This window comes from Panulirus ornatus, chromosome 18 (genome assembly GCF_036320965.1).
Source record: "Panulirus ornatus isolate Po-2019 chromosome 18, ASM3632096v1, whole genome shotgun sequence".
Taxonomy (NCBI): Eukaryota; Metazoa; Arthropoda; class Malacostraca; order Decapoda; family Palinuridae; genus Panulirus; species Panulirus ornatus.
The window spans coordinates 35687833-35711718 of NC_092241.1; the positions used below are offsets into that span (position 1 = coordinate 35687833).

Here is a 23886-nt window from a genome sequence, read left to right on the forward strand (position 1 = left end):
ACATAGACGAACTGATGGACTGGGCTAACAGATGGCTAATGAGTTTTAGTAGTGATAAGTGCAAAGTCTTACATATAAGTAGTCAAAATGAAAAGGCAAGCTACATTATGACTTCTGTTGAGCCACGAAAGGTCAAAAAGGAAAATACCTTGGGTTTGATAATCTCCGGTGGCCTAAAGTCATGCAGGTAGCGCATAGCAGCAGAAAAAGTACGAATAAAATTTTTAGATTTGCAGGATCGACCTTGGTCTTTAAGTCTCGGGAAATTACCCTCGCTCTTTACAACTCAACTGGTGCATCCCCATTTTGAACATTGCGTTCATTTTTGTTCACACTACTTAAGAAGAGACGGACAGACAAAGGAGAGAGCACAGAGGCAAGATGCCAAATTTATTCCCGGCCTTAGGAAAAAAATTGAGAGCTAACTAAATGAATCTTGCTCAGAAAATAGAAAATCTAGAGGTTTTCTGGAGGTACTGGGAGGTCATATAGGGAGAGACTGAATAGGGTCGGAGAAAGGACAGCTTCCTGGGGAACTCCACTGAGAGGTTAAGGGTTTTGTATGTGATGCCGTTGTAAGTGACTGGCATGTCGGTGGGCCACGGTTGGTCAACCACTTTTCGTCTTGTATCGAAGGGTGGTGTGAAGTGTCTCTTCTGTGAGGTTTCGGGGAGAGAGTCAAGTGCTTTGCTGACATCTACTGTCATTGATATTTTGCGGGACGAAAATGTAAATTGTCGAAGCCATCTAAAATATGTTTTGTGAGGGTCATTTGTGGTGTGGTGGTGGGGAAGATGGATCTTAGGCCGTGCTGTGTTGGTGAGAGCGAGGTTGGGGAGAGAGAGTATCATTAAATTTCAGGGAGAAAAAAAGACATTTTGGAAGGAGGTAAATAAAGTGCGTAGGGTTGGAGAAAGTGAAAAGTTCTAGATATCTGGTAGTGGATTTAGCAGCGGATGGAACCATGGAGAAGCGAGTCACACGTTGGGGGAGGGGGCGAAGGTTCTGGGAGCATTGAAGAATGTGTGGAGCATTGAAGAAGGTGTGGAAGGCGAGAACGTTATCTCGGAGAGCAAAAATGGGTATGTTTGAAGGAATAGTGGTTCCAACAATGTTATATGGTTGCGAGGCTAAAAATAGGGATGTGTGGAGGAGGATGGATGTGTTGGAAATGAAGTGTTAGAGGACAATATGTGGTGTAAGGTGGTTGATCGAGTAAGTAATGAAAGGGTAAGAGAGATGTGTGGTAATAAAGAGAGTGTGGTTGAGAGAGCAGAAGAGGGTGTATTGAAATGGTTTCGTCACACGGAGAGAATAAGTGAGGAAAGATTGACAAAGAGGATATATGTGTCAGAGGTGGAGGGAACGAGAAGTGGGAGACCAAATTGGAGGTGGAAGGATGGAGGGAAAAAGAGTTTGAGCGATCGGGGCCTGAACATACAGGAGGGTGAAAGGCGTGTGAGGAATAGAGTGAATTGGAAGGATGTGGTATACTGGGGTCGACGTGCTGTCAATGGATTGAACCAGGGCATGTGAAGCGTCTGGGGTAAACCATGGAAAGTTCTGTGGGGCCTGGATGTGGAAAGGGAGCTGTGGTTTAAGTGCATTACACATGACAACTAGAGACTGAGTGTGAACGAATGTCGGTCTTTGCTATCTTAGCGCTACCTCGCGCGTGCGGTGGGGGCGGGGGGTAAGGGGGGGGGGTTGCTGTTTTTCATGTGTGGCGGGGTGCCGACGGGAATGGATGAAAGCAGCAAGTATGAATATGTACATGTGTATATATGTTTATGTATATGTATGTCTACGTTGAAATGTATAGGCGTGTATATGTGCGTGTGTGGGCGTTTATGTATATACATGTGCATGTGGGTGGGTTGGGCCATTCTTTCGTCTGTTTCCTTGCGCTACTTCGCGAATGCGGGAGACAACGACTAAGTATAATAAGAAATGAATATATATATATATATCATAATAGTTTGGGAGATGGGGAGCTTGTGTGTGTGTAAACTTTAGGGTGACCTCAGTCACTCCTTGTGTAAGCATGAAAGCTGTTGATCGGAACCAAACAGAAGTGAGAACAGTTGAGAGTATTAAAAAGGTTGTCAAGTCTATTCAGTTTTATTCGACATTCCAGTAGGAATAATGGGTAGTCATCTTTTTTTTTTTTTTTTTAGCTGAAACGACAGACAGGTGAGACCCTCATCAAAGCCATCCTATTAACGCTATATATATACCATAGCCTGAGCCAGGTACTCATTTTATCGACCAACCCCTAGCGGGTGGATGAACAGCTGAGATTTGAACCTATGCGCTTGACCCTATGCGGCCCGTGAATGCGTCGAGGTCAGGAACGCTAACCGCTACATTTAAGAATTTAATACGTGGGAAGGAAGGATCTGGTTTACTGAAGCAGGAACTATTACGGCAGAGTCGAAGCGTTCAAAACCACCACTGGCGGCAGAGGGCTTTCTCGCTCGCCTCAGGAGTCTTCATAACACATGGTCATCGTGTCGACAGATGCGCCTGTTAAGGATACTGTCTAAGAATTGTTTAGCTAAGAATGGGCAAAATGACAGGTTGTAAGAATGATAGAAGTACCTTAGTGATTAACTTCTTTCGTTGTTTGTATCAACATTGTAACGAAGTTTATAGCAAGAGCTGAAGTGTTAAAACTCACGAGACATGGCATTGGCCATAGCAAGTCCCCCTGGAAGGTTATGCAAGCAGTAAAATGTTATATTCACGATGTTGAAGGAAGAAAATACAGTGAGAAGGTGACCATTAAAGACACACCGAAAATGAATCGAGCGTGAAAAGTGATGGAGTGAATTGGTAAAGCAATTAATTAACTGGGGAAACTGAACTAATTGCCTTGGTATTAACAACAAATGGCAACCCGCATTACGTAGGACAGAGACGAGGTCAGTGTTGGATCAGTTAGTCCCAGATCGGCGTAGAGACCACTTGCAGTGCCGCTTATAAAACCGGAGGCTTTCTTGGCCAGAGAGGGAGGGAGTCCGTCTCTTTCCAGAATCAGAAAAGGTGAGCCGTACTGAGACCGTCCTCGGGGACGTGCTTGACCCAGCGGGCGCGGTACGCCGCTGCGAGCAGTGCATTGTACGGACCGACCTGACCTAAAGAGTGTGGTCTGTTACTTGAGCAAGACTCCCATACGCATGAACATCCTGTCTGCAATACAGCCAAGATCATATTGTGAGCATATGTGCAACAAGTTGATGCTCCATGCAGTGGACGTTTATCACCAGCCCTGTGCTGTGATTCTGCACGTTTTCGTTTATTGAAGATGTAATGAGGTTAAGTGCACTTCCCCTAAATTTTTTCCTTCACACTTATGAGTTTAGGACGTTTAGTCACTTCTAGCAGGTGTGTTATGGTGCACGCCACATTACCTTTACCTCTGTTATTAGATTTAGATCTTAAACGTAAGAAAGTTATTAGCCTCTCGCAAGCCTACAGGAAAAAGAGTGCTCACGGTAAACTTGGCAGTCATGCGGACTAATTGGGTCGTTTGATGTCTATTTTATTTTATGTCAGTTGAAACGGCACAGGCAACTGAGGCCCCAACCAAGGCCATCTCATTGACGACATTATATATATATATATATATATATATATATATATATATATATATATATATATATATATATACCGGGGTATACCGGGTATACCGGGGTTGACGTGCTGTCAGTGGATTGAATCAAGGCATGTGAAGCGTCTGGGGTAAACCATGGAAAGCTGTGTAGGTATGTATATTTGCGTGTGTGGACGTATGTATATACATGTGTATGGGGGGGGGCCATTTCTTTCGTCTGTTTCCTTGCGCTACCTCGCAAACGCGGGAGACAGCGACAAAGTATAATAAATATATATATATATATATATATATATATATATATATATATATATATATATATCATACAAACCTCCAACAGCCAGGATCGAACCTGGGACCCTTTGTGCAAGAGGCAGGCATGCTAACCGCTAGGCTAAGGGACTGTATAATAGGAACAACTATTCGAAATACTAAGTACTCGAATACCCTTCGTCTCACAATGGTGAGCAACGGGGTCTATCGGTTGTTTCCGAACAGAACACATAGCCAGCTGATAGCGTTTTACCGAACCTAACTGTACAACGCGGAGTTATATGAATACGAATAAAGTGTATATGAACGCGCACCTTCATACAACATACAAACTTCCAACAGCCAGGATCGAACTTGGGACCCCTTGTGCAAGAGGCAGGCATGCTAACCGCTAGGCTAAGGGACTGTATAATAGGAAACAACTATTCGAAATACTAAGTACTCGAATACCCTTCGTCTCACAATGTTCTATGAAGGTGCGCTTTATTCGTATTCATATAACTCCGCGTTGTACAGTTAGGTTCGGTAAAACGCTATCAGCTGGCTATGTGTTCTGTTCGGAACCAACCGATAGACCCCGTTGCTCACCATTGTGAGACGAAGGGTATTCGAGTAGTTAGTATTTCGAATAGTTGTTTCCTATTATACAGTCCCTTAGCCTAGCGGTTAGCATGCCTGCCTCTTGCACAAGGGGTCCCAGGTTCGATCCTGGCTGTTGGAGGTTTGTATGTTTTATGAAGGTGCGCGTTCATATACACTATTCGTATATATATATATATATATATATATATATATATATATATATATATATATATATATATATATATATATATATATATATATATTCCTTAGCCTAAGCCACGTACATATATCAGTGACCATCTCCTTGGGGTGGATGAACTGTGGACCGACTGCCGTAGCCAGGATTCGGACCCATACGCTCAACCCTGGGCTGCCTGTGAATGCGTCACGGTCAGAAACACCACGAAAGTTTTACTGAAGCCATGGCTTAAGGGCTCCCATGGCGCTCTTGACTGATCATTACCGCTATTAACTAACTGCCAGTGGTTCTTTTGTACTGCTTTTTTCTCTTTTTTCCTTCCATTCTTATGACCGGACATAGAAAAGTTCATGAGTATTCAAGTCCTCAAGGCCTGAAACGTTAAGAAAATACACCAACCCTAAGAAAAAAGTTTTAATTAATATTACACTGATAAAACATGAGACCTATTGTTCACCACCAACTACATGACCAGTATGGTTCTATGATGTCCCAGACACACTCTAAAGTGCTCAGTTACCGTATCTATCATGCTGACACTTCTGGATATCTACTTCTTACGAAAATTTACTAATTACTGCAAGGAAACAAAAGGTATATTGAATCATATGTCCAGTATGGAAGGCACATCGGCAAAAGCGAGGTAAACAGAAATAAGATGACGAACATTTTTTTTTTTACATGAAATATTTTCTCTGTTTTGTTGTACAGAGGAAAAATATCTTGACGTCGAGACTCACCCCTGTCATTGCTAGTCTTGATACCACTCAAAAACCAAATGATTAAACTATCGTACCATTAAGAATATACCTTTCTGAAACACATGACAAAATTATGTTACCATACCAATTAACAGAAAGGTACGAGTAAACGCTGTAGTCTCCATATTTATTTAAAAAATATGAACAAAATTTAGCCTCAGGCTAAAGGCTGTAATATCGGAGGAGGAAGTTCGTCGAACAACCCAGAATATCGAACTGACAGTAGAAGCGTAAGCTCAGACGACTTGTTGATGACTAGCCGAGATGCGGCTCAGGGAAGTGGGCTAACAGCTTCATCTTTATTATACTGAGCGGCCGAGGGTAATCATACAACGTTACATACAACGTTATACATATCCATTGGTATATTACCGGACCTGCAAGTGATTACACGTTGAGAAACGTCTTGGGCGTCTCTGTATCGTCGTTAATGAACGGTGAGGACTGCAGACTCGTCGAGGATCGTCTCGCTCCAAAGGAATCCATTACTTCCTTGTTCCTTCATTGAGTGCGGTCTTAAAGCTGAAGGCGGCCCATAAAAGGGGTCCATGGGTGTATAATGATAATACTGATAATGATCATAATCATAATGATGAAAATAAGAAAATTATATCATAACCGGTTAATGATCGCTTTTAATGACACGGATACTATTTACCTCGGTCAATTAATATTTCTTTTCACATCCCCTCCATTCATTCCCTCCCACGCAAGCTCTTCTTTCACATCATATCCTCCCTCCTCGCAAGCCACCTCCTCCACACCATCGCTCCTTCAGCATGTATCCCCACCCCTCGACGACAACTTCCCTCCCACAGTGCTGAACCTACCCACTTCTCTGTTTCTTATTCCTTTTTACTTATCTGTGGCAATTCATTTTCCTCTTCACACTACCACCCACTTAATAACAGTATTCCATGTTGTCTTCTCCTGAACTACAGTTCCTTTTCATCCTTTTTTCCCGTTCGAAACTACGTTACCCCTCACACCACCCCCCGTTGGGCACAAAGAACCCCCCCTGACCGTCCATACCACCTACCCTTCCACACTACCTCCCCTTACACATTAGCTCCCCGACTAGACCTCCACCCCATCAATATCCCCCAACCCCCTCCCCTGACTGACATTCTCCCCCTCCCCACCTACGCTCCATCCATCATGACGACCGTATGCAGTTCTCCAGTAACAAGCAATTAATTATTTCTTGATGGTCTCACTGGTCACTCCACCAAAAATGAACAGAGGATAATGGCTCTTGGGGCCCGAGGGTGGGCGGAGGAAGGGGGTCGCTGGGAGACATGAGGGTAGGGGAGGAGGGGGTTAGAAGGGAAGGCTTTGAGAGGGGAGAGGGATAGGCTGGCGATGGGAGAAAACAGAGGAAATACGGAAATGGAAGGTGATCAGACGTGGCACATGTATGACACTATTTCTTACAGATATCATCAAGAGGGCGCTCATTTACTGAGTGGGACCTGAAAATGCCACATAATTCATCTCATGTATAAGGAATTACATGCAATAGCTAATGGCATGAAAATTTGCTGGCCTTTGGATCACTGAAATTTTCTACCCGTAAACTTCCTGGATGGTAACCGATGAATTGTGGAAAGCAAAGACAGCCTGTACTTGAATCTTGTTTGTCAGTACGAGGGGAACCTTGCTGGAAGGATATCTTGTGAAAACGGAGTGTTTCAAGACGACGATCCTACTGGAAAGGAACCCTTCAGGGAAGAAAAAGCAAGAATCCGATTGTGCTCAAAGCATGAAAGCGATCCTACAGGAAAATGAATCCTAAAAGAGGAATTTCATAAGCAGGAAATACAAAATGACGGGAACTTTATAGTTAAGAGCCTGGAGTTGATGGATGTACTAAGGCAGGGTGCGCGGTGTGGCAGGTGGACAACCTGTTTGGGACTTCATCATCACCATTAAGGTGCTGCACTTGACTTCCAGGGTTTTTTAAACCGCTGGTGCAATGTGAATGCACCGACTGTGAGATTTGATGTAATAAGAAATGATAGGGGTAAGAGAGGGATGTGGTAGTATATATTTTCTTTTAAGCTTGATCACCGTTTCTCTCTTTACCAAGGTAGCATCAGGAACAGACGAAGAAAGGCCGCATCCGCTCACATCTATTATCTTACTGTCATGTGCAGTCCTCTAAAACCACAGTTCCCTCTCCACAACTATGCCCTACACAGTTTTCCATGGTTTACCCTGGTTAAGTCCACTGACAACACGTCGACCCCAGTATACCACATTGTTTGATTCACTCTATCCCGTGTACTCCTTGCATGTTGCATGTTGAGGCCCTGACCGCTCAAATTTTTTTTTATTCCACCATTCTGCCCGTTCTCCTTGTTTTCTCCACTTCTGACACATTTATTCCCTTTGTTAACCTTTCCTCACTTATTTTCTCCATGTGCTCAAACATTTCAGCGCACATTCTTCAGCTCTCTCAACCACACTTTTTTATTGCCACACCTCATATCATACTGCCCTGCCAGATAATGATATCTTTTTCCACACATTCTTCAGCGCTCTCAAAACCTTCGCCCTTTCACGCGAGCCATGACTCACTTCCGCTTCCACGGATCCATTCGCTGCCATGTCCGCTCCCAGGGATCTAAAACACTTCACTTCCTCCAATTTTTCATCATTCTGATTCAACCCCCCAACGAAAATGTCGCTTAACCCTTCTAAACCTAATAACGTTGCTTTTATTCACACTTACTCTCAACTTCCTCCTTTTGCACATTACCAGACTCAGTCACTAACTACTGCAGTTTCTCTCTCGAATCTACCACCAGTGCTGTAACATCAGCAAACAACAACAGGCTACCCAGGCCCTCTCATCCCCTATATATCAGCAAATACTAGATCAGGCGCACCACTGTGACCTCTTGCAATATACATATATTCCGACCATGCTACCTTATATATATATATATATATATATATATATATATATATATATATATATATATATATATATATATATATGTTTTACGCACGCAATGAGACAGTGGTCTACAATGGAGCCCTTATAGATCATCTTGAGAGAGTGCGTGGTGTGTATGACCGGGAATGGTCGGCACCGTGTCCGAGATGAAAGGAAACATACCATGAAGGGATGTGGGTAAATGGACATTAGCAGGACTTAAGACTAGACCTCACCCGTTACTTCTGATTCAGCTGAATGGATGCATCGTTTCAGAAAGGCACGAGAGGTGCTCGAGCCTGAGAAAAGAGGAAGTCTGAGTAAGACCCGTGCAAACTAAGGAACGATCTTCCTTATGTATGAATGAAAGTAGATTTGTAATGGTAATGTTAAACACCAGTTATCATAGGAATGTCTTAGTCTTCACTTACAAATCAGATAGAGAGAGAGAGAGAGAGAGAGAGAGAGAGAGAGAGAGAGAGAGAGAGAGAGAGAGGAGCATTGCTAGGAAGGCGTGTGAGAGGTCTGGTAGGAAGATGAAGTTGTAGGGAGTGAGGATGAAGATGTCAGCAGCCTCTCTCTCTCTCTCTCTGACCGCTTCTCCCTCCTCGTGTCTTCCGGAGCTCGTCCAATGGTCGCTCGTATTTCCTTCTTATTCTCGCACCCTCCGCCACCTCCAGCTTTCGTCCACTGTGTGTGCGTGTTCGCGCGCGCGTGGAGCTTGTTAATCATTCATCCTACGATAAGGAATGTTGTGTAATTTCCTTAGTATATCACAGATGATTTTTTTCTCTTTCATCTTTTAATACTGAAGGGTAGAATGGAGGCCCCTGAGGGAGACATGAAACCTCGCTGTAAGACTGCCGTACATACACTGATCTTGCCATCACTACGGTGAGACGTGCACACTGTATCGCTCCTCACGACTGTTCGCCTCAACCCGCCTGTGTAATATTTCATCGGCAAGATGTGAAAATCCTTCGTGATATATCCTTTTTCTCGAAAATGTTCAGCTGATGAGCAAAGCATATCTCGAAATATCATTTGTAGATGAAAAGAAAGTAAAAGTGAATTTACTTATAAATTTTATATCACTTTTTACGAGACGTATCAGAGGAAATGATGGAGAGGCGAGGCTGTGAGGGGGAGATTACATCAGCCTCTGCCAGTCGTCGTGTCGTCATCTCGAGCGAGCTGACGACGGCAGAAATGTTGATCTAAAATTTGAAGAGAAAAACAGATACTCGGAGAGCATAAAAAAAATAACGGTAAATAACACTTGCCTATATGCATACAGAAAACACACACACACACACACAACCACAAACATACACACCACACACACACACACACACACACATACATACATACATACATACATCCACACACACACACACACACACACACACTACAAAATTGGCCTCCTACGTGGTTGATGAAATTCAACCCGAGTAAATGCAAAGTGATGGGGAGACCACAGTGAAAGAGAGGCTCGACATAGCAGGAAATAAGCTGGGTCGTGTGTAAGAGGAACTAAGTAAGGAGACTTAATTGTACGTTAACCTGTCGCCGGAACTTCGTTTTCGAGGACAAACTGTCTGCTGGGCAAAGGCAGAATCGAATCTACGTCTTTGGATAAGAAAACTAGAAAATGTTTCTCAAGTTTTGTGATCGCACTCAGAAACTAAGTGAGGTCCAGAGAAGGGCTACTGAAATGGTATAAGAATCATGAGAGCTGAGCTAAAGTGAAGGGATTCACATTATAAATCTGTCCACCAAGGTAGTGAGGAGTACGGTTGACTTAACTAGTCTAATGATGGTATGACTTAACGGTTCTTCGAGAGATGTAGGAGTTGAACAGCCGAAAGCCATAACATAAAATGAAGCAGAGGACTTGTGAGAAAAGATGGAAAGAAGTACTTATAAAGTATAAGAGTAGTGAAAGAATGCAGCAAAGTGAGTGAGGAAACTGTGAATGCGAATAGCATTCAAAAGTTTAAGAAGTTGTATGATAGCAAAGAATACTCAAGAGATGAGGTTCCAAGAGCTTGGATCTTTCTTCCCGTACCATACAAAGAGGTAATCACACATACACACAGAGAGACAGAGAAAGAGAGAAACATGGTATATATATATATGCACTGTTAAAAGACGGGACAAAACGAGTGTAAAACTCTCTTCCTGTGACATACAATAGTAATTACATCTACACAACAAAGGGTTAAGAAGTTGTAGTCGTATGATAAAGAGACGACGGTTCAAGAGATGGGTTCCCACGAATGTAAAACTCCCTCCACTTACATTAAAAGTAATTACAAAAAGGTAATTACACACGTGTTTCTTTGCGTGCTTCTGTATCTGCGTTTTAATTTTCGTGATGTTAATGTCAACAGTACGCTTGAATATGATACGCTGAGGTATCTAGGTAATATCTCTGTTTATCATCTCCATCTGTTCATGAATCAGATGAGACGCGTGTTAAGTGCGTATACTGTTATATCTGGCGTGCTGATCTGAATACAATCTTCCACATGTATAATTTGATTCTCTTGATTATTCTCTTTGCTCACCAAGATGAGTTACTTTAACGTTCTCCTACGCAATGCCACCCTTACCCGAAGAATGTCTTAAGATTTATTCACTTTGGGATCCCCTTCAAAGATACTCCAGCCTTCGTACGTTCGCTGACTGCCTTTTGTCGTAACGCCTGCACTCTAGTTTCCCTCCAGTCATACTGTCATGAATATTCCTCATCAACTCTCAAACACCATAAGGTTTCGATACCCATAGCATTTCTAGGGATTTTCATCCCTTCTTACTTTGAATGATTCGTTCCCATTATACGTATATCACTTTTCACATCTGTATCCCTAATTCTACCCGTTCTTGTTCTTGTAGGGCATCCATCTCGTCTAGTTCTATTTTTACCTCAACTTCAGTTATGGGTTTTTGCAAATACTCCATCATGCAGACGCCTGACAGACCGCTTTATAATATCACCCCCCCCCCCCCCCATTCATGACGATCTTCAATATACCGACCTCAGGTTTCTCAGTTCAGTCCTTCCAAATCATCACTTAAACTTCCCTACAGCTTATAACCATCTATTTCAGGCTAGTATTACGTTTTGAGATCATCTGTCTTAGAAACGAAGACTTTGCTCTTGCATATCGCGTTGAATTCATTGCCATCCTCTACACGTCATCAGGTCGACTTACTGCCTTAAATCTGTATTGTCCTGAAAAATTTGCATATTTATCGAAATGCGGTTTCACTTACATTTTTCCCTCCCTCTTTTACAAAACAATCCACATCCATTGTTTTTCTCTTCTTAAGCTGCATACCTGTTTTGCATTCTTCTTACCTTCGGGTCGGCCCCGTATCAACCCTTAGATATTTCGTGTCATTACTAGCCACGCAATGCACCTTCACTTGCAAATTAACCTACAATGTTTGCGTCGTACATACTCACTTTTTTTTTCAGTTGTTTACATCTATCCAAAACATTTTGACCTTCATCACACATCTTTTTGCAACTATTTCCATCTTTCTAAAACAGCTTGACACTCATCAGTTTTTCTTTAATGTACGTATATCATTTTTTCTTTCTTATTTTTCACTTTTTCTTTTATTTATTTATTTGTCTATTGTGCATATGGGGCATCTCATTTTACTATCGTCATTCTACATATATATTTCTTTACCATCACTTCTTTAGCTTCTCTCTCCCTATTCATTCATATTTCCATCTGAATGGGGAACCATCTTTAACCTCCTTCCTTAAATTTGCTTTTTCATGCTCTACATAAGATGCATTCTTAACTTTTCCCTTACTATTGCATGAGACATATGCGACTATTGTAGTCATTTCTAATTTTTCAATCTTGGATCCACAGTGTCTGTAGTGCCGGCAGTCCTCTCAAACCACTCATTTTCCAACAAGCGTCTCGCATCGACATCGCATAACCAGCTGCGGTTCCTTAATCTCCTCTACACATGAAATTCTGTTTTCCTTTCACAGGCATTTCTATCGCCTCTGACCTTGTGCGTTCAGTGTTAATTTCTCTCACAATCCTCCCAGCCATGACAACTTGTACATGCTCTCGAATGTTGTTACAGCTATGCCACCTTTATTCACGGCCTCAAGCATTTTCAGTGTGAAACAATCTCTGTATCTTTAGGATTCCCAATCTAGACTCCACAGGCTGACAGAGACAGTAAAGGTTAACTTTCCCGTGCAGCCCAATTTAGAGTTTTGATCTAATAAAGAGAGAAATACACCTTCAGTATTGTTAGTATGGAGGAATACTCCGAAGGTGACTTGTCTCAGACCGAGCGATCTGTTGATCCAGGAACGGAGAGAGCCATGTATGTTTAATCTTGATGATGGCTCTTCCTCGTCTTTCTTTCACCCCATAAAGCTCCTCTTATCTGACGGAGAATCTCAACTCCTTTGGGTTTATGGAGGAAGGATGAGGGGGGGGGGGGGGGTGAAGAAAGCTTAGACAAGGAGCCAACAGAAAACAGTTAGACAAAAAGAGAAAAGAGTTTTTTCTTACTGTATGAATGGTAATTGACTTAGGAAGGAAAGAACACGAAGTGATTCCGCAAGAATTCGTCTATGGGAAAGTGACACTCTTGAGAATCACATGACGTATGCCGTAGGAACGGTGTGCAGGAGGCATAAAGCAAGGACACTAAACCAGTGAAGCCCATCGTAATGGAAGGAGATGACGGGTTTTATTGCGAAGGAAAACGACTGCGGGTAGTGCTCAAGGCCTCCGGGTCTGAGAAGTATTCAATGACGAAAGTAGAATTCGGTCATCGACTGTTTCATAGGTGACACTGGAGATATTCGTGCCACTGGTAATGCTGCTCCTATGACTTAGGCTACTACTACGAACACAGTGACTAATATGCCTCTTACTTATATTTCTTTATTGATACCGCTGTTACTATGGTTTCTACTCGTAGAACTTACGCTACCGTTACTCCTGATATTGCTACTGCAATTGCTGTGGCTGATTCTTTGTCTGCAGTTACTGATATTAATGTAAGGTTCGCTTTTATCTTCATTAACGTTGTTGCTCGTCTTCCCTCTTATCATAATCATGATAATGACAAAAAACATTACGCTTTTGCATGTAACGATAATTATATGTCGTGGCTGACTGTGAGGGGAAATGGTAGAGGAGTGAAGGAAGGCTGGACGCAAAGCCCATCTTTAGATGGATACAGGGTGCACGAGAGGCCTGGCAGCCATGCGTGCTGGGGCAACATGGCTGGACAACATCCACCCCTGTCTTTCGCGCACGTAAATTCTCCCTCCCACCCCTCTACCGTCCTTCCACTCTTCTCGTCCTCCAGTAACGTTAACTCTATCCCCTGTGCCATAAGATGCCTCAAGCGTCGGCTGCCAACTCCCTCTGGTGACCTCCTGATGTAAGACCCAGCCTCCCTTCCCACTGGCATTCAATGGCCTTCATTTTCCTTACTCTGCTCTCGTTCTTCCTAGAAATTTCCCATTTTCCTTGCTATATCTTTGCTATTTTCCGCCTTTTTTTCATTATCATTCCTATACTGCATCACTAAAGGACTCTTTCCTCCCCTTCTGTGTTCTTTTAACGAAGGGCATTTCGATGGTTTCATCACCAGTCTACACTAAGGCATGGCTCTCATTTCATTATCCTTTTACACCAACCAATTCTAGGTTTTCGCCTCCTGTTATCCCTGCCGTTCTCTCTCCTCTCCGGCGTTCCCTCCTCCACCCTATCCTTCCCTCCACCCTCATGACTTTCCTCCCTCTCTCCATCAGCCACTCTACCCCCTACCGGCTTTATTAGACCGATTGTACAGTGTCATAATCGACCTTTATATGGAGAGCGAGGGTCGCTTCTCTGCTGCCTACCATCTCTGCTCTGCCCCCATGTTAATCGATTGGAGAGATTTTAACACTGTAGACTCTGACGCTGCTACTTTGGCAAACACACATTATAAGGATTCTAATCTCAAAGAACATTACATGTGATAAAGCTGTAGCTTTACTTAAGATATAGTGTTAGCCTGCATTATCTGCTTACAGTCATCAAGTTCATTTCTTATGAAAAAGTTTGAATAGATGGAGGTACTTTTCAGACATGAAATCCCTGAATATTGTTCATCCGGCGATTATTAAACGGTATATCTCCACGGCATATTTTGCCGTGCAGAAACGGTATATACTCACTACGGTAGTTTACAGTGCACTAACGTAATCCTAACCAAATTTTCAGTGAGAAAATAAAGTCATGGTGAGGATACTCAGTATCATACGCACCAACACACATCACTCTGTGCACACTTCAGGTGTACAGGAAAGATAGGTAAATCGAGAAATAGCTACATATTTTGGTCGGTACTGTGATAATACCCATAGGAGGAGACATACGACCACTGGCGCAGTAGATAGCTTGGGAACCTTTGGATTTCTGTTTATGCCCGCGTGCCCCTCCTTGTTTATTGTTTCTCAGAGTTCCGTCCCCTGCCGATAGATGTCACTAGTGAGGCGGCGCATTGAGGTCGAGCAGCCATTGGAACGGCGCACAATATGTTTCTTGACAATATGAGCCCTATGTCAGCAAGACAGGGGGGAAGGGAGGGAGGGAAACTGTTAGAGCCGGAGGAACACAGGAGGAGAGACAGGGGAGCTGGGAGAGGCTGATAGTTAAAAGGGAGAGAGGGAGCTAGAGGCATAAAGGGGTTGCGAATGGCCAGACTGGGAGTAGAGTAAGGAGACAGGGATGAACAAATTCGAGCAATAACGATAATCATCTTGGCATGGAACTATGGAGGAGGACGAGGGTGAGAGTCTCGTACATAAGAATGTATCCATGGAAAATGAATGAGTGGTGGTGAGGAGAGGGTATCTTCACTCGTCCCGCTCACTGGGGAAAATGATTCTGAATATAGCCAGGTGGAGCTCAATACTTCTCGCTCTCTCCTTTAGGATCGCCGGAGGGTATTTCCTGAGCAAAGCCTTCACTAAGAAGTTATTTCGTAAGTGGCGGACGCAATGAAGTGGTAGGAAGGTTACAGTCACTAATGAGAAAATGTGTGAAGCGTTTGAAACACGCTCTGAGAATTATGTTGGTCTTTATCTTTACTATCATCGAAACTTTGCAAGTCAAGGGAACGGAAGATCGAGGAAGACTCGCTTGTATTTGACAAAGTTGCTTCAGGCAGGGACGCCTGGAATGGACTGAATTGTATCTGTTTACAACTACCCCATATCCACTTCCTAGGAAAGGGTACTGCAGCTCCAAGGATACGCTACTTCCAGTAGCAGGGAAACAATGGACTCATTTGGAGTGAGCAGTACTTTGACGATAATATATTCCGAGTGATACAGCCTCGCCAAAGGTGACTTTCCACTCTCGGCGTAACCTCATGCAGGTGGAGGCTGGTAATTTCTGTTTACGCAAATGTACGCGATATATATTACATAGAACAATGTCATATCCTTAAGTTACCAGACACAGGAGATCAGAATGCTCTACCTCTTCTCCTGACAGCTTTTCCTTACATAAACATAATTTTCTAAACTTGGGACCAGCTGTCGGAAATCTCCCACTATTCTTTCTGCTGGACCCCCCGCCCCTCACCCCTGAAGTTGAAGGAAACTTTTTATTGCCTTTCAGAATTAGATCATCTCCCGCCATCCAGTTAATTATCAAAGAGAATAGATTAGCGTCCCCAGGCAGGCTCTGTGGCCGGGCTGGCACTGATGGCGGCTGCCTTGGGAACACTGTGGCAGCTGTTTATAGTGGCTGTGGTTGCTCCACACCCACACAGGCAGGGTTATCGCACACGCAAACATGTTTCCATGGGATCGAAATAATGTGTAATTACCTACTTTTAATTATATACTTTTACCGTACGGGGAGGGAATTTTATAATCGTGGGACCCCCATCTCTTAAATCTTATCTGCCATCATAGAACTTTTAAAACGTTTTTATGCTGTCCACATTCACAGTTCCATCATTCAGTTCATTCCGATCGTCCACTTCCCTTATACAGTCCTGCCAAAGTACTCAGTCACATCGTTTTATAACAAGCGTCTCGCTGAATTTCATGTTGTGGCCTCTGGTTGTTTTGTCCTTGCATCTTTCGATAAACTGTTCCCTGGAGATATCATCAAACTGGATTAAAAACTTGTAAGTTGTGATCAGGTCACCCATTATTCTTCTTTCTTGCATTATGGACAAGTTTAAGACCTCTAACCTTTCCCTATGAATCAGGTATCTTAATTCTGGCCCACCTTCGTTGTCCACACTTGCACCATCTCTGATAATTCTTTTTGCTTCTTTAAGTTTAGTGACCAAACATGAAAAGTACATTCTAATTTTGGCTTAGGGTAGAATGCGACCACCACCCTTACTAATATGCTAGCAAACGTATATAAGAAACTAATATCAACTCAAGACTGTCATGAGGGAAAATGCTGGTTTTTCAGCAGCAAACTGATCCAGGCATTGTCTAATTCTGAGTACTTTAGGGTCTGTCTTACGCGTCCCTGCTTGATATGGCTGTAAGAATGAATTCTGTTTTGCTGAGGCAAGTCTGGAGGGGACGATTTGACTGTGGTGATAGAACCGCTTCTGCTTATATACATACGAGATAAAAACTATGCAGTTTAAACAGGCAAGCTTGATGTGGACATACCAGATAATGACTCTTATGGAACAGAGCTGATGCCTAATCGCCTAATAACAGGATCTGTAGTCTAATGTGTAATGGATAATGTGCACGATAATCCATGCAAGCCCACCTGCCCGTATGGGGTTGGAAGTAACATACTCTCATGAAGATGTTTCATCAACGAATGTACCTTGTTTTATAGGATTTTTTGAAGCCTTTATATAGCCGTCACCACCACACCTAGCAGAATCTTCTCCCTTACCCAAGAAAGAGAGGAGAGAGAGAGAGAGAGAGAGAGAGAGAGAGAGAGAGAGAGAGAGAGAGAGAGAGAGAGAGAGAGTGGGGGGTGGGGGTGCTTACTTATGATTACATACGACTAGATTTTGCCAAAAACAGAAGGCAGGGCTAGCGCGCTATGCTCACCGAAGGAAAAATACAGAGTTACGAAGTACGAATCGTGTGGGTCACGTGTTGTCATATGCTATTTATGGGAAGGAGAGAGACTGTACTGTATGGGTGTGGACTGCAAGACACCTGCCACGTATGGGTAAGGCAGAAAGACGAGACCAAAGGAACGACACTGACAGCTCACGCGCAGCCATCACTGGCCCCCCTGATACCCATGCAGGTGTTACACCTCCCTTATCGCTGGATGCCTACTACCTACTGTGTGTGTGTGTGTGTGTTTCTGTGAGAGGGAGAGTAAGAGCGACTGATCGAGAATCTATTGATGCAACTTTTCCTTCTTTTATTTAAGCTTTCCTCCACTGTCCTTTCTCTACGTATCTATTTCCCTTAACTTTCCCACGTACCACTCTCCCTCTCTCTCTCTCTCTCTCCCCATCCCCCTCCATCCTCCGAGATATCCTTCACTTCATTTTTCTCTCCTCTACAATATACCTTTTTTTTTTTTCCTTTCTTATATCGCCTTCCTATTTTCCTCTCTTTGTACCTGTTTCAGTATGTAATGTCTCTCTACCTCCCTTTCACTTCTTTCTTTCCCATCACATGTTTCTTTCTTCTTTCTTTTGCTCTCCTTTGATTTTATATGTGTTCTTTCTCCCGTGTCCTTTCTTTATCACACCTTTCCATGTTCTCTCCATTTTCTTCCTCTTTCTCCCTTCCACTATTCCCATTTTCATCCATTTCATTTGCAACTTTCTTCTCCTTTACTTAATTCCCTCTTCCTCGTTTCTATCATATCCTTCCTTCCTTCCTTCCTTCCTTCCTTCCCTCTGGCCATCACCTCTTCATCATCACTGTCGCCTTCCCTCTCCTCTCTCACTCTCCTCTCATTCCCCTTCCCACGTCTGTCTCCCACTCTGCTCCCACCTTCCCTTAACCCTCCCTCACCCTCCCCTTGCTGCAGTAAGGGTTGGACGGGAGGCGGCAAGGGAGTTGGGGGGGGCCTCCGGGCCAGGAGTGCCAGACAACCATAATCTAATAGCTCCCGCCCTCCATTTTCTGTTTTGCTTTGTGCTCCAGCTCCCGCGGGACGCTTGTGACATTCACCAGCCGCTCCTGTGTCTAATCTCACCCTCATTGTGTGATGATTATCATTTTGATTAGTGATTCGCTGCTGGGGATGTCGAGGTGAGTGTTTGGCGCGTCTGGTCATATTACAAGTCGGAAAGGAGGGGGAGTTGGGGAGGTCGCGATGTTAGGGGTGGAGTGGTGGTGGAGTCGACCCTTGTGTGTTTTACTATGATTGGATGTAATGATTAGTCTCGTTCGCTTGTTGTCCATTAAGCGACTGTTCAGCAGTTGACGTCGGAATGCTAACACTGAATAGGTCTTCAAGGAAGACTTTGTCGCTAAGAACGAGGCTAAGTCACAGCATAGTATTAGATTAAGAAGCTGCAATGCTCAGTAGTCTTCAAGGTCGAAAATTATACACCTCATTGCTGGGACAAACTTGCCATCATGAATTGGTGACTGGCACGCGTTGCCCTCTCTTCTCCCTACCAGAATACTACCCAACCCCCACCCCACCATCCACATCTCTCTCCCCAATCCATCAAAAGCCATTACGAAAACCCAGAAGCGCGGGGGATTAAGCCGATTACAGTATATAGGATGAATTATAACAGGTTTAAAATGGCTTGGCTTGTGTAACACCAAATGAACTGCCAACGTCTGAATGTCGCATAGGACTAGTCTCTCTCTCTCTCTCTCTCTCTCTCTCTCTCTCTCTCTCTCTCTCTCTCTCTCTCTCTCTCTCTAACTCATATATTGCACACTTATTTCACGCATCTCTAAACACACACACACACACACACACACACACACACACACGAGTCATCACTGGCCCGCCCACGGTTGGGCCCACGAGTTCGAATCCTGGGCGCAGAAGATTGGTTTATAAATGACTACCTGGCTTATACTGGTGTGTGTGTGTGTGTAATCGTACACACAAGAAAAATGACATGGTACATATACATGATTATAAAGTTAAAAGACGAGTCAACACGAGCGTAAAACTCTCTCCGTGTAACATTTCATGAATATCAGTCGTATGAACATTTGTAAAGTCTCATAAGAATTGACATCAACTTATGATGTATTGATTCCTGTAGCATTACGCTCAGTAATTACTGATTGGAATGTCAGACCGTAATATTTCTCTTTTTGTTCTGTTGTGGTATGAGTAGACAGTGAAATCACTCGCTATGAAATTTTTAGTCTTAAATATTCATTTCATAGTACTATATACGAACACAGGAACCTCATAAAAACACAGATATATTAACTTTCTTTTTTATGACTCTCTTGATCTTACTGAATATTGTTCCTCGAGTTCAAGAAGTGTCATTATCAGTTAGAGATATATGTTAATCAACAGTGATATTCTATATGAATGTTATGAGTTCATATGGGTTAATCAAGTGATATTCTATATGAATGTTATGAGTTCATATAAGTTAATCAACAGTGATATTCTATATGAATGTTATGAGTTCATATAGGTTAATCAACAGTGATATTCTATATGAATGTTATGAGTTCATATAGGTTAATCAAGTGATATTCTATATGAATGTTATGAGTTCATATAGGTTAATCAAGTGATATTCTATATGAATGTTATGAGTTCATATAAGTTAATCAAGTGATATTCTATATAAATGTTATGAGTTCATATAGGTTAATCAAGTGATATTCTATATGAATGTTATGAGTTCATATAAGTTAATCAAGTGATATTCTATATGAATGTTATGAGTTCATATAGGTTAATCAAGTGATATTCTATAAGAATGTTATGAGTTCATATAAGTTAATCAAGTGATATTCTATATGAATGTTATGAGTTCATATAGGTTAATCAACAGTGATATTCTATATGAATGTTATGAGTTCATATAAGTTAATCAACAGTGATATTCTATATGAATGTTATGAGTTCATGTTACTTGGTCTGCATAACTATATGCATCACTGTAGACCATATGCTTGGGTATCCTACAGCTCCTTTAAAAAACCATCATCGTTTACACATTCTCAAAAGCCCACTGGTTGTAAACTGACTTATCTGATCCCTCTAACCCTCTCAAAAGAGTGTGATTTACTGATACAAAAGTAATTAGGTTAGGAAAGGTGACTGTCATCAGGAGGATCTTACCATGAGCATAACGTTGTCACCCACGTCTCCAAATCAAGTCTACGGAAAGACGTCTGTCAGGAACCAGTCAGTTATTGAGATAACACGAGTAGAAGGGCTCATTACGTAGAGATGTATTTGTTTATATATATATATATATATATATATATATATATATATATATATATATATATATATATATATATATAGAGAGAGAGAGAGAGAGAGAGAGAGAGAGAGAGAGAGAGAGAGAGAGAGGAAGGGGGAGGGGGGATTTCATGCATGCTTGAATGACCGTTCCCATCCGATGAACGTGGTCAACTATAATTACCTTTCAAAACTTTTTCGACACACCATTTACCTCCCTGCTCCCCTCCCCTTGCCTCTGACCTATTAGTAATGGTGCCTCTGCTTCCAGACGAGCACCGAGACATGCATGGCCACACAGATGATGACCTCAAGCGTCCCAGAACTCAGTACAACGCTGACCCCCTCTATACTAATGTAAGTAGACGGCCACTATTATTATTATCATTATCATTATTATCATTATTATTATTATTATTATTATTATTATTATTGCTATTAGTAGCAGTGGTATTGTTGTTATTAATCATTATTATTATCATCATTATCATTACTGACGTTGTCCACTATGACCCACACTGATTTCGTTCTCAAGTTATCATTCGCATGATCATCTGTGCTTGGGTTCAGAGTGATTTCTCCCAGCTTTCAGAGTGTTAGAAAAGAAATTCACGGTAGTAACCCGGTCCTGCATCTTTCCCTGACTGCGTCAGTCAGCATCATGTTGCTCTTTCCTACTAGCCTTGTGTGTGTGTGTGTATGTCCCCCTTCTCGTCACAGTACTGTCCATCACTTTCACACACCATGAAACTAATCGTCTTCTCTCACAACTCACACTTATAATACACACATTCGCACTTCTCGTCGTCACACTCCACCTTCACTTTTACACACCTTGCCCTTGTACGCTTATGTGACGCAGTCTGAACCTTCGCACTTGTAATCTTTATCCTAATTTACTCAAGCAGACATCCCTTACACTCGCATCCCGCTTTAGTCCCCGCACACGCAATCTCCTCACCTTCACTCACACACTCCACTCGCACGAGGAGATGGGTGGGTGGGGAGAGGTGCCTTCTGCTTTACTGTCGTGCGTTTGTCACAAATAAGATTATGACCGACGTCAGCCTCGCCATGGATCACCAGGTCTCCCGCTATCTGTCCTTCCCACGTATTCCCTTGTTCTCACTTTATACCTTAGCACTCCTACACACACACACACACACACTCCATTCACGCGCACGCCCTCCACATTCACGCGCACGCCCTCCACATTCACGCGCACGCTTTCCACATTCACGCGCACGCCCTCCACATTCACGCGCACACCCTCCACATTCACGCGCACGCCCTCCACATTCACGCGCACGCCATTCACATTCACGCCCACGCCCTTCAAAACGAGCTCCCTATCCCGTCATCTTGATTTCCTATCATCATTACATTACCTGAGGACACATTCCTCGCCGTGACGCGTCTAATCGTTATACTTGCCATCATTAAAACTTTCGCCATCGCATTCTTAAAGCTGTCAGTTCCCACACCATCAGTGCACCCTCACACCTGTTTGCACCACATCGTTCCCCTTACACGTGTCAGCTCCATGTCCTTAACCTTCCCCCCCCCCCCCCCCCCCCCACACACACACACACACACACACACACACACACACTCACACATACGCCTGTCAACTACGCATCCTTCCCTCCACACGCCTGTACCCCACATCCTTCCTGTCACACCTGCCAAACTCGCACCATACATCCTCACACCAGTCAACCTCCTCTATCATACAGTCTCACACCTGTCAGATTCACAGTCTTCACCCCTCACTTTCCTCACAAACTAGTCAGACGAAGTTAACATGAGGCACCTTTAGCATTGAAGACGTGAAGTTCGTGCCCACACTGTTGCCACCACATGTTGCTGCTAGCAACAAGATCCTGGTTATTAGAACGACAGTGAAATGCATTTACGTATTCCATGTAGGTAATGAAAACAGACGTGCTATATCATGTCTTCTTCTCAAACAGAATTATTTGAAAAATAAAGTTGTGTCACAGTAAAATGAATAGTTTTAGTAAGCACCTATTTTCACTTCATTTCGCCGAATCTGTTGGAAAATAAATGAGAAGTAAAAGAAAAAAAATAGCATTAGGGGTTAGATATGCAAATTCGTTTTCCAGCAGACGCTTGCCTTATTTACCATATTAGGACCACAGTTACCATTAATGTTAAGGATCACGCGTGTGCTATTTCTACTGTCCTCATCTGCCTAATTACCGAAATGCGACTCCCCATTCACAGACAATGCTCGAGGTCAGTCTTCCTTACAGCTTGTTGAGGATCCAAGGCAAGGTCAAAGGGAGACGGGTTGCCTCAACTTAATGTCAATGCAAACATCTGTAACTAGGTTATATATGGTGATGCTCTAATACCCCTGCTTCACTACCATACATTCATACACCAGTACCCTCACGACTCACACCTTTCATCCTCTTTCACTCCTCCACTTTTCTCATCCCTTTACACCATCATCCACCTTGCACCACTCATACATTAGGAGTACTCACAATCGCACTCTCACATTACTCATCACTACCTGATTCACTTACATCCCTCATCCCTTTACACCACTTTATACATTCATTAACCCAATAATACATATCTTTCCTCTCAAATTATTCTCTCCCTTTTCTCCTTCCCGAGTACAATCCGATGCACAATCTTGCTTACCCCCTCACAACCAGTCAACTCTAGACGCCCTTCAAAACTCTCACTATCTTTAGCCCCTCACATTGTATACCCATCCCTCGGGTCTTTTATGCCTATAAGTCTCATTGAACTGGATATTCATACAATATCAGTAGTAATGATGATGATGATTATGATAACACTAACGATGAAAGTCATATTAACTGAAGAAATAGAAAAAATGGCATTAGTAGTAGTACTAAAAGTGGTGATATATATTATTGATATGAGAAGGAACAGTATGAATTCTTCTCTTTGGACTAGCTTTGGTAATGCTGTCACAACTAGTATCAATACTGATCGTAGCAATATCAGAATCAGTCAGAGAAATGATTGCAGGGAAGACTTAGTAGAGGCAGCAGCACAAGTAGTATTATTACTAAAGGTACCAGTAT

At 42.8% G+C, this 23886-nt stretch overlaps 2 protein-coding genes across 13 annotated transcripts in view; one reads left to right on the forward strand and one right to left on the reverse strand.

The window, feature by feature from the left end:
* LOC139755028 (paired box protein Pax-2-A-like) overlaps positions 1 to 23886 on the forward strand; it is a 231974-nt gene that overhangs the window by 197459 nt on the left and 10629 nt on the right. For all 12 annotated transcript variants that reach the window (XM_071672971.1, XM_071672970.1, XM_071672979.1 and 9 more), the window contains one exon: positions 21069 to 21154. In XM_071672971.1, the coding sequence (XP_071529072.1) occupies positions 21069 to 21154 (86 nt within the window). The remainder of the gene's footprint in view (positions 1 to 21068; positions 21155 to 23886) is intronic.
* LOC139755029 (uncharacterized) overlaps positions 5114 to 23886 on the reverse strand; it is a 99277-nt gene continuing 80504 nt past the window's right edge. Inside the window, exon 6 of the mRNA XM_071672984.1 lies at positions 5114 to 5953. Coding sequence (XP_071529085.1) covers positions 5859 to 5953 — 95 coding nt within the window. The 3' untranslated portion in view covers positions 5114 to 5858. The remainder of the gene's footprint in view (positions 5954 to 23886) is intronic.